Here is a 16401-nt window from a genome sequence, read left to right on the forward strand (position 1 = left end):
AACACTGCACACATTAACTTATAGAAGGAAACGAATCAGAGGATAAGAATCAGAGGAAGGGGTCCCCCTCAGAGAATAGTCTGAATTCAATGTATGAAAGCAGAAATTGGCTAAATGTCACATTCGGTTGTACATTGAATAGGTCAATATAGTGTTGATTGTTTGGTATAAAGCTGAAAAGATTTCCCTGAACATGATGACATGATGAAGGATGTTGAAGAGACACATAGCTCTCCCCTCAATGTTGCTTTTTAGGTAAACCATAAGAGAGGACACACACCAGAGCGACTGACCGTGTGTCTCCTATTGGGGAGGGGGTAAAAGGGAATACGTCAATAAAGTAACCTACATAAAACGTATCTGAGTAATTATTTTCTCTTATCATCCAAATTATTTGGTTGCATAACTGTCAGATAGGCTAGGTCATTAAAATGATGAGCACTGCTTTATTCTTCCTCCACATAATCATCCAATCGAATTACTCCCTCCCCCACCTCAAGTACATTTACGTGATATGTGACGTTACAAAATGCGGAGGTGGGCGCTGGGCAGGGACCACTTGGACCAAAGAGGAATCAACGCGATTTCATTTCAACGCAGAAACAACACATTTAGTCGGTAGTGGACCCGGGCGCCTTGCCGAAGCCGAGCCCATTGTATGCTTTTGACAGAGCAGACAAAGAAAACCGTTCGATTAATTAAACCGTTAAAAGGGACCGAATAGCCCAGAAAAGGAGTGTCTAGTGGTAGGCATTGCGGTTTGTGATCTCCGGAAAAGGGCAGGACACGGCCAAAGCGAAAGCGCCCAGTAGCCTATAGTTTATAACGGAAAATGAACCACATTCAAGTTTTGATAGTATGAATAAGAACCGCGTTTTGTTGCAATTGGTGACCAACTCTTGATGCGTCTGTGCAATCTCGTTTTCAGACAACTTGCTAGTTCCCGCGGAATTATTTTGATCACATCGTTTTTAACTCCTAGAATAGGGGTCTATTCATTTGTTTTCCTATTGTAAAGACTTACTTGTTCAAACCAAGATGAATTTCCAATCGGGGTCGGTGTCCGGTATCGCGCAGCAGTCTCAACCAGCCATGCCCACCCCAGGCACGGTCCCAGCGCCCGTTCCTGTACCAGTACCCCAGTCCATCCCGTCCCAGTTCGGATCAGGATCATCCGGAGGCTCCGGGCAGGGTCAGTTCGGTTCGGGGACAGTATCAGGACAGGCTTCCCAGGCCGGCCAACAAGGCAACCAGCAGTTTGTTTTGTCCAACTCGGCAGCCATCCGGGCTGAGATCCATCGGTTCGAATCGGTCCACCCGAACATTTACTCAATCTACGACCTGATCGAACGCATCGACGACATGGCCCTGCAGAACCAGATCCGAGAACATGTGATCTCTATTGAAGGTGAGTAGGAGGGATAAAAAGCTAGTGTGGTTCTCAGCAATTGTCACAAGTAGGCAACTTGCAATGTAACCCCCAAGTCGGTCATCTCCTCTGATGGGGAATGGCAACATGGTCTCCATGGAGGTAGTCTTCAGCTCATTGTTTGGTGACAACAATCTCACTTTCTGTGAGGCTCAGCGCAGGAAAGTCCTAGGATGAGTTTAGGAAATAACATTGAAAATGCAATCATTCATCATGCAAGGGCTAGCCTACTGTAATCTATGATACAGGCAGATAAATTAATACTCCATATGCCTGAATTTTCTGATGTCATGCGAGGTGAAGAGAACCCTTTTGCTCAGTGCTCCTGTGTTGAACCACCATTTCTTTGTGCGTATCTTATTTTATTACTTCTTCTATTGGCACATTCTAGAATATGCCCTACTAGTAGTGCTTATGGCACAGTAGGCCTTCACAGGGAAATATACTTCACAGCTGAGTAACAACAAAAACATGCATAGATATGCATTGATTTGCTGTACATTGCAACCTGAGTTCAGTAGCCTACAGATTTGCATACAGACGCCTCACTGCAGCGCACATTATTTCTCTCAAATACCAAGCAGTATCCCATATAACCTAACAGTAAGAACACCTATTTCTTAAAAGATGCCACTCAAACTGTACTCTGCATCACCTGTGACATAGTGGTTTAGATTTTGTACATCACACTTTAAGCTCTGGCGAGACACCTAGATCTAATGCATGTTTCCACCACCACTCTATCCATTTCCAAAGGTTTAAATTCGGCTCATTGACTTAAATCCTCATTTGGATTTAGAGATGAATTCTCACACTCATGTTTAAGGATTTAAGATAAAGAGCTGGTCTTAGTGGCAGGAAAGTCTTGTGCTAACATCAAGTGTTTACCCATGTATTTTGTTACTTGCATAGGAGACTGAAAGGAAAAGTAGTCAGAGTTCAAAGCAGAGGGGGTGGTAGTACCTGTAACATGAGCCATTATCTAGTGAAATGACCCACACAGGTCGTTGTCATAAGAGGAACTGTGAACAAACCTAAGATGTAGGTCTATTGTGTGACCATGTGAAAGCCAGGGGTTCACTTCCACCAACAGTGAATTCTCATGTCTCAGACAGTGTAACGGTACATTGAAATAAAAAATCTAACTAGGCAAGTCAGTTAAGAACAAATTGTTATTTACAATGACCACCAAACCCGGACGATGCTGGGCCAAATGTGTGCCGCCCTATGGGACTCTCTTTTTGATTTTACTATATATATATATTATTTTTTACCCCCTTTTTCTCCCCAATTTTTGTGGTATCCAATTGTTAGTAATTACTATCTTGTCTCATCGCTACAACTCCCGTAGGGGCTCGGGAGAGACGAAGGTCGAAAGCCATGCGTCCTCCGAAACACAACCCAACCAAGCTGCACTGCTTCTTAACACAGCGCGCCTCCAATCCGGAAGCCAGCCGCACCAATGTGTCAGAGGAAACACCATGCACCTGGCTACCTTGGTTAGCGCGCACTATGCCCGGCCCGCCACAGGAGTCTCTGGTGCGCGATGAGACAAGGATATCCCTACAGGCCAAACCCTCCCTAACCCAGACGACGCTAGGCCAATTGTGCGTTGCCCCACGGACCTCCCGGTCACGGCCAGCTGCGACAGAGCCTGAGTGCGAACCCAGAGTCTCTGGTGGCACAGCTAGCACTGTGATGCAGTGCCCTAGACCAGTGAAGTGCCCTATTTACAATGACCACCAAACCCCTACGATGCTGTGCCAATTGTGTGCCGCCCTATGGGACTCTCAATCACGGCCGGATGTGATACAGCCTGGATTCGAACCAGGGACTGTAGTGATATGCCGTGCCTTAGACCGCTGCGCCACTCGGGAGCTCTAACATAATAAATGCATTGAAGCAACACTGTTATTCACAGGTATAAACGTATCAACAGAGCTGCAAGGGAACAGGTAGAATAGGTTGGGTTGTCTAACCTACACATCAATATCTGTACCATTATGCTGACTTGCTAGAATGATGCATACTGTATATTGAGTATACAAAACATTAAGAACAGCTGCTCTTTCCATGAGACTGACCAGGTGAAAGCTGTGATCCCTTATTGATGTCACTTGTTAAAGCCACTTTAAGAGACCGGTTAAAGAATAATTTTTAAGCCTCAAGACAATTGAGACATGGATTGTGTAGGTGTGCCATTCAGAGGGTGATTGGGCAAGACAAAAAATGTGTCTTTGAATGGGGCATGGTGGTAGGTGATCAACACACCGGTTTGTGTCAAGCACTGCAACGCTGTTGAGTTTTTCACGCTCAACAGTATCCTGTGTGTATCAAGAATGCTCCACCAGCCAAAGGACATCCAGCCAAGTTGACACAACTGTGGGAAGCGTTGGCGTCAACACGGGCCAGCATCCCTGTGGAATGCGTTGGACACCGTGTGTGTGTGTAACTCAATATTAGGAAGGTGTTCCTTTGTACACCCAGTGTATTTGCAGTTGTATGGGTTTGATAACTATTGAGTAGAGGTGCAGTTAACATAATTAAATATTAGATTCGGGAACTCTGTGTCTTCTCACCAACTGGAACCATGTTTCCATCAGATTTAACCTCCAAGTTACTTCACTATGCCGTCTTTAAATGGCAGACAATGACCTCCCTTTTTCTCAAGGCGTGTTTTAAGAGATTCTGAGAAACTTCTTCTTAGTAGCAGCTCTACTCAGGCGTGAGCCATTAGCGCTGAATGAGATATGTTCCCTTGGTGTGGGTACGTGATGAGGTCTATGACCTGTGCCTCGTACCATCATAACATTCACCGTGGTTGACACAGCAGTGTTGTTTCAGCGACTGGGGTTGATCCTGTAGTACTTGTTATGGGTGTGTTAAGATAAGTCTCCTTTTAGGCTTTGAGGAATAGCACCGACTTGTTCTGATGCAAATGATTGCATCATTTTGTCAATGAATGCCAGGCTTTATGCAATGGCTGAATATGGAAACACTAGAGCCTTTTATGTTGCCCTCTTAAAAAATGCAGAATATTTGTTTTAATGAGGATGAGCAGTTTTCTGGTTCACTGCCAGATCCGAGTGTGTGTGACACAAATTAGGAAAAAACATTTCCCCTTTTAAAATCCGATCATTTTATATTGTTAAATTGTACAAAAAATAATTAGTCTGACATGAAAGACAGTTATTTTTCTTCCCCAGGCAAGGCAAGTTATGTATTTGTTTTAGTGTACCTTATGACCATGTCCAATGCCCCAAAACAATGAACATCTATTTGTATTTTTCTCAGCAAGCTCACCATTTTTAGATGCATTCATATTTGACATACCGTGTGTTTTAGCTCTCTTATTAATGTCCCCATTGCAGAAAGCCGGAAGAGCCGCAACAGGAGACATTAGTGTAGTCGACTAGACTTCACCTGTACTGTAGGACTGCACGCTCCCCTTCGATCTTGCATCATTGCAGTCTCTGTTGCTAAGAAACCAATGGATCTCATGCCTTCAGTTGAAAATACTAGAGAGAGAATAACAATTCTATGCCAACAGAAAAATGCAGCGTCTGTCGAACATATCTTCTTCTGTGTGAATCGTTAGGGGTTTTACCCATTGGAAAACACCAACGATTCTTTGACAGATCATCGGGAGTAGTGATAATACTAGGTGAGGTTTCTCTTCTCACCACTCCCTTCACAGTAATGTTTGATATGCCAGGCAACAGTTGGTCTCAGCGAGCAAATTTACTGCAATCAGAAGAACCGAGACAAAGGAGCAGCAGGAGCTTGTTTATTTGTTGTGGGTGATCAATGTTTTATTGATTTTTAGAAAACACAGAATAACCAATGCTTTTGACTGTCATACAAACAATATAGTGCAGAAGACATGGTTTATAATGACCCTTTGTTTAATATAAATGTTTTAACCTGTTTGTTTACAGCTCACTGTCTGATATAACTGCTTGAATATTGCCACATTTTCTGGTGTAGAGGAACATGACGAGCTATGAATGTGACTTTGAGAACCGGGGTATGCACAGTAGCAAGCTTGTCAAGGGGAAGAACAAAATGTGCCTTCTTATTGGAAGTATCTGTGAAAGATTCCATGCTAGGGTCCACCCTGACCACTTATGTAAGAGAAGTTACATAGATTTAGATGGAACACTTAACATTAACCTCTCCAACCTGTGTGTGTCTCTTGGAGGGGTTAGGATCAAATCAGAAGATGAATTTGGGTCTGTTTCTGGTTATCAATAACTAATCATGACCAAATGGTTCCTTGTCCCTTACAGTATTACAGGAGGGCAGAGAGATAATCATGTGCAGTAGAATCTGAATCGGATTGGTCGATCATTCAAATGTCCTCCATTTTTTTTACTTCTGGGCCTTGTTTCTTATCCAATTAAAAGAGGAGATTACTTATTCATTGTTTAATGTATCTTTAGTTAACTGATTATTCGTATTATGCTAATATTAAGCTGATAATCATTAAGCAAGATATTATATCAAATCTACGTTTATTTGTCACGTGCGCTGAATACAACCTTACAGTGAAATGCTTACTTACAGGCTCTAACCAACAGTGCAAAAAAGGTATTAGGTGAACAATAGGTAGGTAATGAAATAATAGAAACAGTAAAAAGACAGTGAAAAATAAATAACAGCAGTGAGGCTATGACAGCAGCGAGGCTATATACAGGCACTGGTTGGTCGGGCCAATTGAGGTAGTATGTACATGACTATGCATATATGATAAACAGAGAGTAGCAGCAGCGTAAAGAGGGGTCGGGGGGGTCACACAATGCATATAGTCCAGGTAGCCATTTGATTACCTGTTCAGGAGTCTTATAGCTTGGGGGTAAAAACTGTTGAGAAACCTTTTTGTCCTAGATTTGTCACTCTGTTACCACTTGCCATGCGGTTGTAGAGAGAACAGTCTATGACTGGGGTGGCTTGTGGTCTTTGACAATTTTTAGGGCCTTCCTTTGACACCCTCTGTAGTGCCTTGCGTTTGGAGGCCGAGCAATTGCCATACCCGGCAGTGATGCAACCAGTCCGGATGCTCTCGACGTTGCAGCTGTAGAACCTTTTGGGGATCTGAGGACCCATGCCAAATCTTTTTAGTTTCTAGAGGGGGAATAGGCTTTGTCGTGCCCTCTTCACGACTGTCTTGGTGTGTTTGGACCATTCTGGTTTGTTGGTGATGTGGACAGCAAGGAACTTGAAGCTCTCAACCTGCTCCACTACAGCCCCGTCGATGAGAATGGGGACCTGCTCGGTCCTCTTTTTTCTGTAGTCCACAATCATCTCCTTAGTCTTGGTTATGTTGAGGGAGAGGTTGTTGTTCTGGCATCACCCGGCCAGGTCTCTGACTTCCTCCCTATTGGCTGTCTCGTTGGTGATCAGGCCTTCGACTGTTGTCTACAAACTTAATGATGGTGTTGGAGTTGTGCCTGGCCATGCAGTCATGAGTGAACAGGGAGAACAGGAGGGGACTGAGCACGCACCCCTGAGGGGCTCCAGTGTTGAGGATCAGCGTGGCAGATGTGGGCGGCCCGTCAGGAGGTTTAGGATCCAGTTGCAGAGTGAGGTGTTTAGTTCTAGGATCCTTAGGTTATTGATGAGCTTTGAGGGTACTATGGTGTTGAACGCTGAGCTGTAGTCAATGAATAGCATTCTCACGTAGCTATTCCTTTTGTCCAGGTGGGAAAGGGCAGTGTGGATTGCAATAGAGAGAGCATCATCTGTGGATGTGTTTTGGTGGTATGCAAATTGGAGTGGGTCTAGGGTTTGATGTGAGCCATTACCAGCCTTTCAAAGCATTTCATGGCTACAGACGTGAGTGCTACAGGTCTGTAGTCATTTAGGGAGGTTGCCTTCGTGTTCTTGGGCACAGGGACTATGGTGGTCTGCTTGAAACATGTTGGTATTACAGACTCAATCAGGAACATGTTGAATATGTCAGTGAAGACACCTGCCAGTTGGTCAGCACATTCCCGGAGCACACGATCTGGTAATCCGCCTGGCCCCGCAGCCTTGTGAATGTTGACCTGTTTGAAGGTCTTACTCACGTCGGCCACGGAGAGCGTGATCACACAGTCATCTGGAACAGCTGATGCTCTCATGCATACCTCAGTGTTGCTTGCCTGGAAAGCGAGCATAGAAGTGATTTAGCTCGTCTCTTAGGCTCGTGTCACTGGGCAGCTCTGCTTCCCTTTTGTAGTCTGTAATAGTTTGCAAGCCCTGCCACATAAGATGAGCGTCGGAGCCAGTGTAATACATTCAATCTTAGCCCTGTGTTGACGCTTTGCCTGTTTGATGGTTAACCGGATGGCATTGGAGGGTTTCGTATAAGCTTTCAGGTTAGAGTCCCGGACCTTGAAAGCGGCAGCTCTCCCCTTTAGCTCAGTGCAAATGTTGCTTGTAATCCATGGCTTCTGTTTGGGGTATGTTCATACTAGAGGTCGACTGATTAATCAGAATGGCCGATTTCAAGTTTTCATAACAATCGGAAATGTTTTTTTAAATTTTTATAACTATTAACTATGCAAGTTAGTTAAGAACACATTCTCATTTTCAATGATGGCCTAGGAACTGTGGGCTAACTGCCTTGTTCAGGGGCAGAACAGCAGATTTCCACCTTGTCAGCTCAGGGGTACCAATCTTGCAACCACACAGTTAACTAGTCCAATGCTCTAACCATTGCACTCCACGAGTAGCCTGCCTGTTACGCGAATGCAGTAGAAGTCAAGTGAAATTGCTAGCTAGCATTAAATTTATCTTATAAAAAACAATTAATCATAATTACTAGTTATAACTACTAATCCAGTTTAGTAGGCAATATTAACCAGGTGAAATTGTCATTTCTCTTGCGTTCATTGCACGCAGAGTCAGGGTATATGCAACAGTTTGGGCTGCCTGACTCATTGCAAACTAATTTGCCAAAATTTTACATAATAATGACATACATTGAAGGTTGTGCAATGTAACAAGAATATTTAGACTTAGGGATGCCACCCGTTAGATAAAATACAGAACGGTTCCGTATTTCACTGAAATAAAAAACGTTTTGTTTTCAAAATGATAGTTTCCGGATTCTATCATATTAATGACCTAAGGCTCATATTTCTGTGTGTTATAATTAAGTCTGACTGAGCAGCAGAAGGCCTGTAATCATTTATTCAAACAGCACTTTCGTGAAGAGCTGCTGGCAGCTCTTCACAAGCACAGCGCTGTTTATGACTTCTAGCCTATTAGCCTAATGGCTGGTGTAACCAATGTGAAATGGCTAGCTAGTTAGCTGGGTGTGCGCTAATACTGTTTGAAACTTCACTCGCTTTTAGATTTTGAGTAGTTATTCCCCTTGCGCTGCAAGCTACGAGGCTTTTGTGGAGCGATGGGTAACGGTGCTTTGAGTGTGGCTGTTGTCGTTGTGTTCCTGGTTCGAGCCCAGGTAGGGGTGAGGAGGGGGACGGAAGCTATACTGTTACACTGGCAATACTATAGTGCCTATAAGAACATACAATAGTCAAAGGTATATGAAATACAAATGGTATAGAGAGAAATAGTCCTATAAATACTATATTAACTACAACCTAAAACCTCTTACCTTGGAATATTTAAGTCTCATGTTAAAAGGAACCACCAACTTTCATATGTTCTCATGTTCTGAGCTAGGAATTTAAACGTTAGCTTTTTTACATGGCACATGTTTTACATGGCACATATTACTTTCTTCTCCAACACTTTGTTTTTGCATTATTTAAACCAAATTGAACATGTTTCATTTATTTATTAGAGGCTAAATTGATTTTATTGATGTTTTATATTAAGTTAAAATAAGTGTTAATTCAGTATTGTTGTAATTGTCATTATTACAAATGTAAAAAATCGTCCAATTTGAATATTTTTTGGTCCTCCAATAATCTGTATCGGCATTGAAAAATCATAATCGGTCGGCCTCTTGTTCGTACAGTCATTTTGGGGACGACATCCTTGATACACTTATTGGTAAAGCCAGTGGTTTACTCCTCAATGCCATCGGAAGAATCCCGGAACATGTTCGTGTCAGTGCTAGCAAAACAGTCCTGTATTTTAGCATCTGCTTCATCTGACCACTTTTTTATAGACCGAGTCACTGGTTCTTCCTGCTTTAATTTTTTGCTTGTAAGCCGGAATCAGGAGGATAGATTTACCAAATGGAGGGCGAGAGAGCTTTGTACACATCTGTGTGTGGAGTACAGGTGATCTAGAATTTTTTTCCCCCTCTGGTTGCACATTTAACATGTTGATAGAAATTAGGTAGAACTGATTTAAGTTTCCCTGCATTAAAGTCTCGGGCCACTAGGAGCGCCGCCTCTGGGTGAGTGATTTCCTCTTTCCTTATTTCCTTATACAGCTAACTGACTGCTGTCTTAGTGCTAGCATCTGTCAGTGGTGGTAAATAAACAGCCACGAAAGTATAGCTGAATACACTCTCTTGGCAAATAGTGTTTGCATTTTATCACACGATACTCTACTTCAGGTGAGCAAAATCTAGAGACATCCTTAGATTTCGTGCACCAGCTGTTTACAAATATGCACAGACACTGGCCATTCAGAGAAAATACATAATCTCAGATGTGACTGAGATTTTTATAGGTCAAAGGCTGGGAAGAGAGGCTTGTTATTTTTTTAAACAGTAGTGTCATTCACACTGCATAGCCTCCATGGTATTACCGGTAGGCCGGATTTGAATAGCTGTGAAAAGTGTCAAAGTAAAATCTAGATCAGTGTGATACAGAAGCAGCTCCTCGCCGATTATTTCTGTGTTCTATTTAGCCAGTCATTCCAATGAGAACCAGGGTTGTGTTCCATTAACAAGGCTTGCTCTTGGGAACATGGCTCCTTTCATTTGGTGATGAAGGCTGTTGTAATTGTTACCCTCATTTATGTTTCTACATTAAACTTTTACAGTTCAGTTTGGAAAAGATTTGACTGTCAGTCTTGAGTTAACCTAACCCAGCTTTCTTCGATTAGAATCTCAGATTTTCAATGTTTAAGTATATGAGGTGTCTTAAGATGGTGTAGTTGTACAGTAATAAACACAGCTGATGCCTGTGGGTGTTGTAATAAGCTGCTGTTTATATCATAACATCTGTTCATCATTTGTTTTGATTATTACTATTCGTGTACCTCTGCTTGTTGTTTCAAACTCCCGTTGGCTTCAAGGGACTCACCCAGACACTAACCAATGTCAAGGACAGGCCGGTGGCCTTACCTCCTGAACCCACAGCTGCCCCAGGTAGTGATGCAATATGGGGATCTTGAGCATGGGCTAACAAGCCTGCACTCACTTCAGTATTGAGTCCAGCACAATGGCACATTGTGTACAGAAAATGCTAGAAGAGACAACACAGAGGAGACGGAGAGAGCGAGAGAGAAGACTGAGAAGATAAGAGGGAGGGAGAGAGGAAGACACAGGGGAGCCCAGCCTGCTGCCAGAGTGTGGCACATAACATAAGCTGTCCTCTGGCACAAGCAGCCTGCCTAAACACATCTCTCCTTTAGTCAATTACCATAGTGAACGTAACCTCTCTAGAGGCCCATAAGAACGTAGTGAAGATGTTGCGTCTCTCCTTTTTGCTGATTTTTCCTCTACCCTTGAAATGAGAATGAAAAGACTAACTGATGTCATATTCAGTGATGCCGATTATTTATATGGGTTTATGGCAAGTGCTGTTTGCATTCTCAATGCTCTCACAGTGTTGACACAGTGCCCATCAGACTGATAATGAAACAGTAAGGCATGCTCCTATGGATTTGGTTTCTCCTCTGGTAGTATGCACACAGTGGTCTGTGTGCCCCAGTTAAGGCACCTGTTTCTCCTTTTCACTTACTTTGCACTCCCAAATAACCTTCAGTCATCCACAAAAAAAAACAGTTTTAGGCCCACAAACGTTGAGTGGAAATTGAAGTTAGAGTGTTTTCTGCACATGAGCTCTGATAGGTGGTGGATCGATATTATGGAGGCTAGTATAAGATGTGTGGGAGTTTTTTTCTGGATACTGGTGGGATATGACATCCACAGTTATTGACCAGTATGGAGTATCCTTGTCAAAGCCAAGGCACTGCTGCTACTATTGTATAAAGAAAACCAGTCCAGTCTATTTCAGTTTGTCATCATAGAGAACCAGTCATTTTACAAGGGAGTAGAGTGAAAGAGTCAGTCAACCACCTGCAACTCTTATGAAGTGTTTTATAGTGGAATGTTGTGTTTATAGAGTAGCTGGGAGACTGTTTGCTGGCTCTAAATCTGTACCAAAGTAAAGCCTGGTGTATCAACACATCTGCCTGCCACACTAGGACAACCTGAAATAAACCTGCAGCTTGTTGGGTTTCCCATGTATTCAACCTCTGAGAGGAGCACAAACTGGAACAAAATAGCGTCATCTTTAGATCACTGGAAGTACAATGCGTCTCTGACTGTTGAAATCTTCGCTTTTCTTTCTCTGACATTTGACTATTTATTTTGACACCAACGGTTTTGAATTTGAAATGTTATTTTGTAAATGGACACATATTTTCTTTCTCGTTTTAAGGAAGAGGAAAACAAAACCCACAATGCACCTCGTTACTATGGGGTTGACTGGAAGATGGTAGTCGTGTGCTCTTAAGAATGTGACTGCAAAGCTTCCTTTTTCCTCAAAGAGATGTAGGGTGCCACACATCCCCAGTCTTTCATACATGTGAACCAACAAAGGTTGGAGTGAACACCTGTAAGGTGGATGAAGCCATCATGCCTGTCACCCTTGTGGGGATCGGCTCATTCTACAAACTGTTCTCTGCTGTTGCTATTAACTTTTACTTTAGAGAAGAAAATACTAGATCTACGCCAGCAACTGACTATCGACCAACCTAGCAGCACAATGTTGGTTTCCCTGGAGAGAACACAAGAAAATGAAGACCATTCATCTCTGTTGAATCTCACAGAACTGTCAGATCCTCCTTAGTCGTTTTTTCCCCATCGAGCCCAGCCTATTGTAACATTTGAATAATTGAATATGGGAGTACAGTAAGCCTTTCCCCCAAGCCTTGACAGATGCATGGGTGGCAGTTGATATGGCGATTGCACACGCTTTGCTCTCCGTGTCAAAAGCCCCTTTGTCCCGTCGTTACTCCATACGATTTCACGGCGTCAAAATGCTCATTACATTCATCCCTATTCAGATGAGTTCCAACATTCTTTCTGACCTCAGACCCCTACAGTTGTCAGGGATGTGCCAAGCGGCAAAGCCAATCACAGGGCACGAATGTGCAGTATCTCTGTGGCTCTGTCGTCCCCTCAGTACTCTCTGCACAAGGCCATTACTGCATAGGTCTTAGTGAATAATGTGATGCAATGCTCCCTCCACAGTAGAATGTCCTCCATTGTTTTGTTGAACAAAGGCTTTCTCTCTCATTGATGGACAGTTATTTTTTATAAAAAAATATATATATAATCTGGTTTTGACTGTAGAGAGTTGTGGGGAATTGTAAAAAACGTAAAGCTTTTTTGTGACATGTTTCCATCTCCTCCATGTCTATGGTAATATTTGATCACACCAGGACTAATGAATGTGGAGAGGAGCTCTGTGTTACTCCATTCAAAGTGAGTGTTACTCCAATCAAAGTGAGTGTGATCGTCACATTACTGTCAGTGATACATCATGATGAGAAATGTACCTCTAGAAATTCTGTAGAAGGCTTGTCCTTTAGGCACTATATCTCTGTGCTCTATATAAACAAATAGAACAGTAATGGATCTTCACTTGACACCTGTAATTACCTTGTCGTCAAAGTTTTGCAGTGGTCAAAATAATTTGTTGTGTTTTCTCAACCCGGCTGTGTTCTATCCGTCCTGATCACATCATGGAAGTACTGTCTCCTGCAAGGCTGGGCCTGCAAGCAGATGGCCACTGACAGAGGAAGGGAAGGGGTGTTGGAAAGCAGTCATTTTTATATTTTAATTTCACCTTTATTTAACCAGGTAGACCGGTTGAGAACAAGTTCTCATTTACAACTGTGACCTGGCCAAGATAAAGCAAAGCAGTGTGACAAAAACAACAACACAGAGTTACACATAAACAAACGTACAGTCAATAACATAGACACACATATTTTTGTATTGCTATCCTTGTGGGGACAAAATAATTGATTCCCATCCTAAATCTAACCTTAACCACTAACCCTAAAAATATACCTAAAACTAACCCCACTTGTACAAATTGTCCTTGTTTTGCTATCCTTGTGAGGACTTCTGGTACCCATAAGGATAGTTAAACAAAAACACACAGGGTCTCTGGAAGGGACTCTGATTAGAAAGCAGTGACGTAGGGAGTGAAAGGTTCCAGGCCTCCAAGCCTGCCAGCAGTTCCGTGTCTCACTGTGTGGAGATCTAGACAGGTTGGGGATGGGCATGTAGCGGGTAGCTGTGGGGTTAGGCTGAACCACAGGGCTCTACTTTACTCAGCCTCTCTGAAGAGAACCTTCAGACCGTGACATTCCTTCCCTTTCCCTCAAGGCCCACCACGTTTTCCTCCTTGATTAGAAAATGCTGGATAAGGGAAACCGAGACGGGAGGTGGCCATAATGTAGAGTAGTATCATGACCGCATGGGCTAACCTGCTGCTGGTTATTACATTGGAGTCAGGAGTCTAAGTCTGTATCTCCCACTCCTTGAAAGCTAATTGGGAATGTCTATTTAAAGGTTGGAGGCCTGGTTGTGGAACTGGGATATTAAATAGAATTTCTTAAATAGCAATTCTAGCACAAGGCCATGTCACAGTTCTTGTGCATAGTCACTTCTCAAGGACATTTGTGGACAGTTTTGAGTGCTGCCATGCCATCAAAAGGGCAATTAATAGCTGGTGGAGTTGTTTTGATGAGTTATGTTGAAGGATGTGAATGGGTTTCTTTCAGGGGTAATGTTCTTGGAGTGTCTTATTGCGCCCTTCACTGCCAGCATTACTAACACCTCAGTGCAGTTGAGTGTGCCACACGGATTTCCGAAAAGGTCTGCTCTCATTTGAAAGTCTCAGTGGAAATTGACAGTCACATTGCCATGAAATGATGAATCTGTTTTCCACCAGAAAGTACAAAGCCAATAGGACTTCCAGTTTCTGCAATACTGACACAATCATGTGGCATATTTGGTCTTTTGGTATAGTTTCTAGGTGAAATGTGTTGATAATATGGTATAATCCCCAACATTTTGTTTTCTTCATGCTGTCATGTTTTCTAATTGAAATAGAATTAGATGACAATACACTGAACAAAAATATAAACAAAACTTGGAAAAATGTCTAAGATTTTACCGAGTTACTGTTCATATAAAAAAAATCAGTCAACTGAAATGCATTAGGCTCTAATCTATGGATATCACATGACTGGGAATGCATGTATTTAAATAACAGACGGTAGGTGTGTGGATCAGAAAAGCAGTCCGTATCTGGCGTGACCACCATTTCCCTCATGAAGAGCGACATCTCCTTCACATAGAGTTGATCAGGCTGTTGATTGTGGCCTGTAGAATGTTGTCCCACTCTTCATTGGCTGTGCAAAGTTGCTGGATATTGGCGGGAACTTGAACACGCTGTCATACACATCGATCGAGTATCCCAAACATACTCAATGCCTGACATGTCTGGTGAGTATGCAGGCCATGGAAGAACTGGGACATTTTCAGCTTCCAGGAGTTGATCACAGATCCTTGTGACAAGTGGCTGGGCATTGTCATACTGAAACGTGAGGTAATAGCAGTGGATGGTCTTCCAGATCTCGTCACAGTATCTCAGTGCGTTCAAATTGCCTCAATAAAATGCAATTGTTTTTATCCGTAGTTTATGCGTGCGCATACCATAATCCCACTGCCACCATGGGGCACTCTGTTCACAACGTTGACATCCGCAAACCACTTGCCCACACGACTCCATACATGCGGTCTACCATCTGCCCGGTACAGTTGAAACCGGGATTAATCCGTGAAGAGCACACTTCTCCAGCGTGCCAGTGGCCATCGAAGGTGAGCATTTGCCCCAGTTGCGATGCTGAACTGCAGTCAAGACCCTGGTGAGGACAACAAGCACGCAAATGAGCTTCCCTGAGACTGTTTGTGCAGAAATTCTTCAGTTGTGCATAGGGCTGTTGCAGTGACTGCATTACCGCCACACTGGCATTCATGACCACAGAAAAATTATATTTAACCGTTGAATCATGGTAATCTAATTTTTATGCACTCTGGACATGTTAGTAGTACCCAACTTGTTTACAATCATCAGGTCTTTGATGACCTTGTACTCAGGGCTCTATTGTCCCTCTATAACCAGTCTGACATCTGCAAATGCAATAAAAAATCCTATAGACGTATGTGCTTTTAAAACTCACCTCACTGTGATTGATAAATTTGAAAACTTCAACAACTGGTTGAAACTGAGTGGGGAAAAAATGTGTCATTGTGGATATTTCAAGGCCTAACACAACGAAATGGAGAAGTCCTTCTAAGGTGACGATGAATTTAAAAACTTCTACATGCATATTAGAGCTTATGTATAGACTTATATATGAAAACAATTCTGAATGAAAATGTTTGCCTTTTTATACAAAGCATAGCCTACCACATATTACAGAAGGCAGAAAAACATACAAAAAACTGATTTAAGAGATCTTTGGTACATAATTGGTCTAGTTTTAAATTAAACAGATTCAGTTCGCCAACATTATAGTGCCTTTGGTTTTGAATAGCCTAGTAATAGGGCATTTTTTATACAGTATTTTCATAATTAATAGGCTGACACTTTACCTTTTGACTACAGAATCTCACCATTGTGCATTTCCATCTCCTCCCTTCTCTCCTTCAATCCTTTCTTCAGTGCGCAGAGAGAGGGGCTGGCAACAGTTTAATGAAATATGTTTCATTGTGAACCTGTTACTATCGACGTTCCCGAACAGATGTAACT

At 42.7% G+C, this 16401-nt stretch overlaps 1 protein-coding gene across 1 annotated transcript in view; it reads left to right on the forward strand.

The window, feature by feature from the left end:
* Positions 1-542: 542 nt before the first annotated feature.
* LOC124009166 (arf-GAP with GTPase, ANK repeat and PH domain-containing protein 3-like) overlaps positions 543-16401 on the forward strand; it is a 286671-nt gene continuing 270812 nt past the window's right edge. Inside the window, exon 1 of the mRNA XM_046320712.1 lies at positions 543-1408. Coding sequence (XP_046176668.1) covers positions 1039-1408 — 370 coding nt within the window. The 5' untranslated portion in view covers positions 543-1038. The remainder of the gene's footprint in view (positions 1409-16401) is intronic.

This window comes from Oncorhynchus gorbuscha, linkage group LG22, assembly GCF_021184085.1.
Source record: "Oncorhynchus gorbuscha isolate QuinsamMale2020 ecotype Even-year linkage group LG22, OgorEven_v1.0, whole genome shotgun sequence".
NCBI classification, from domain to species: Eukaryota; Metazoa; Chordata; class Actinopteri; order Salmoniformes; family Salmonidae; genus Oncorhynchus; species Oncorhynchus gorbuscha.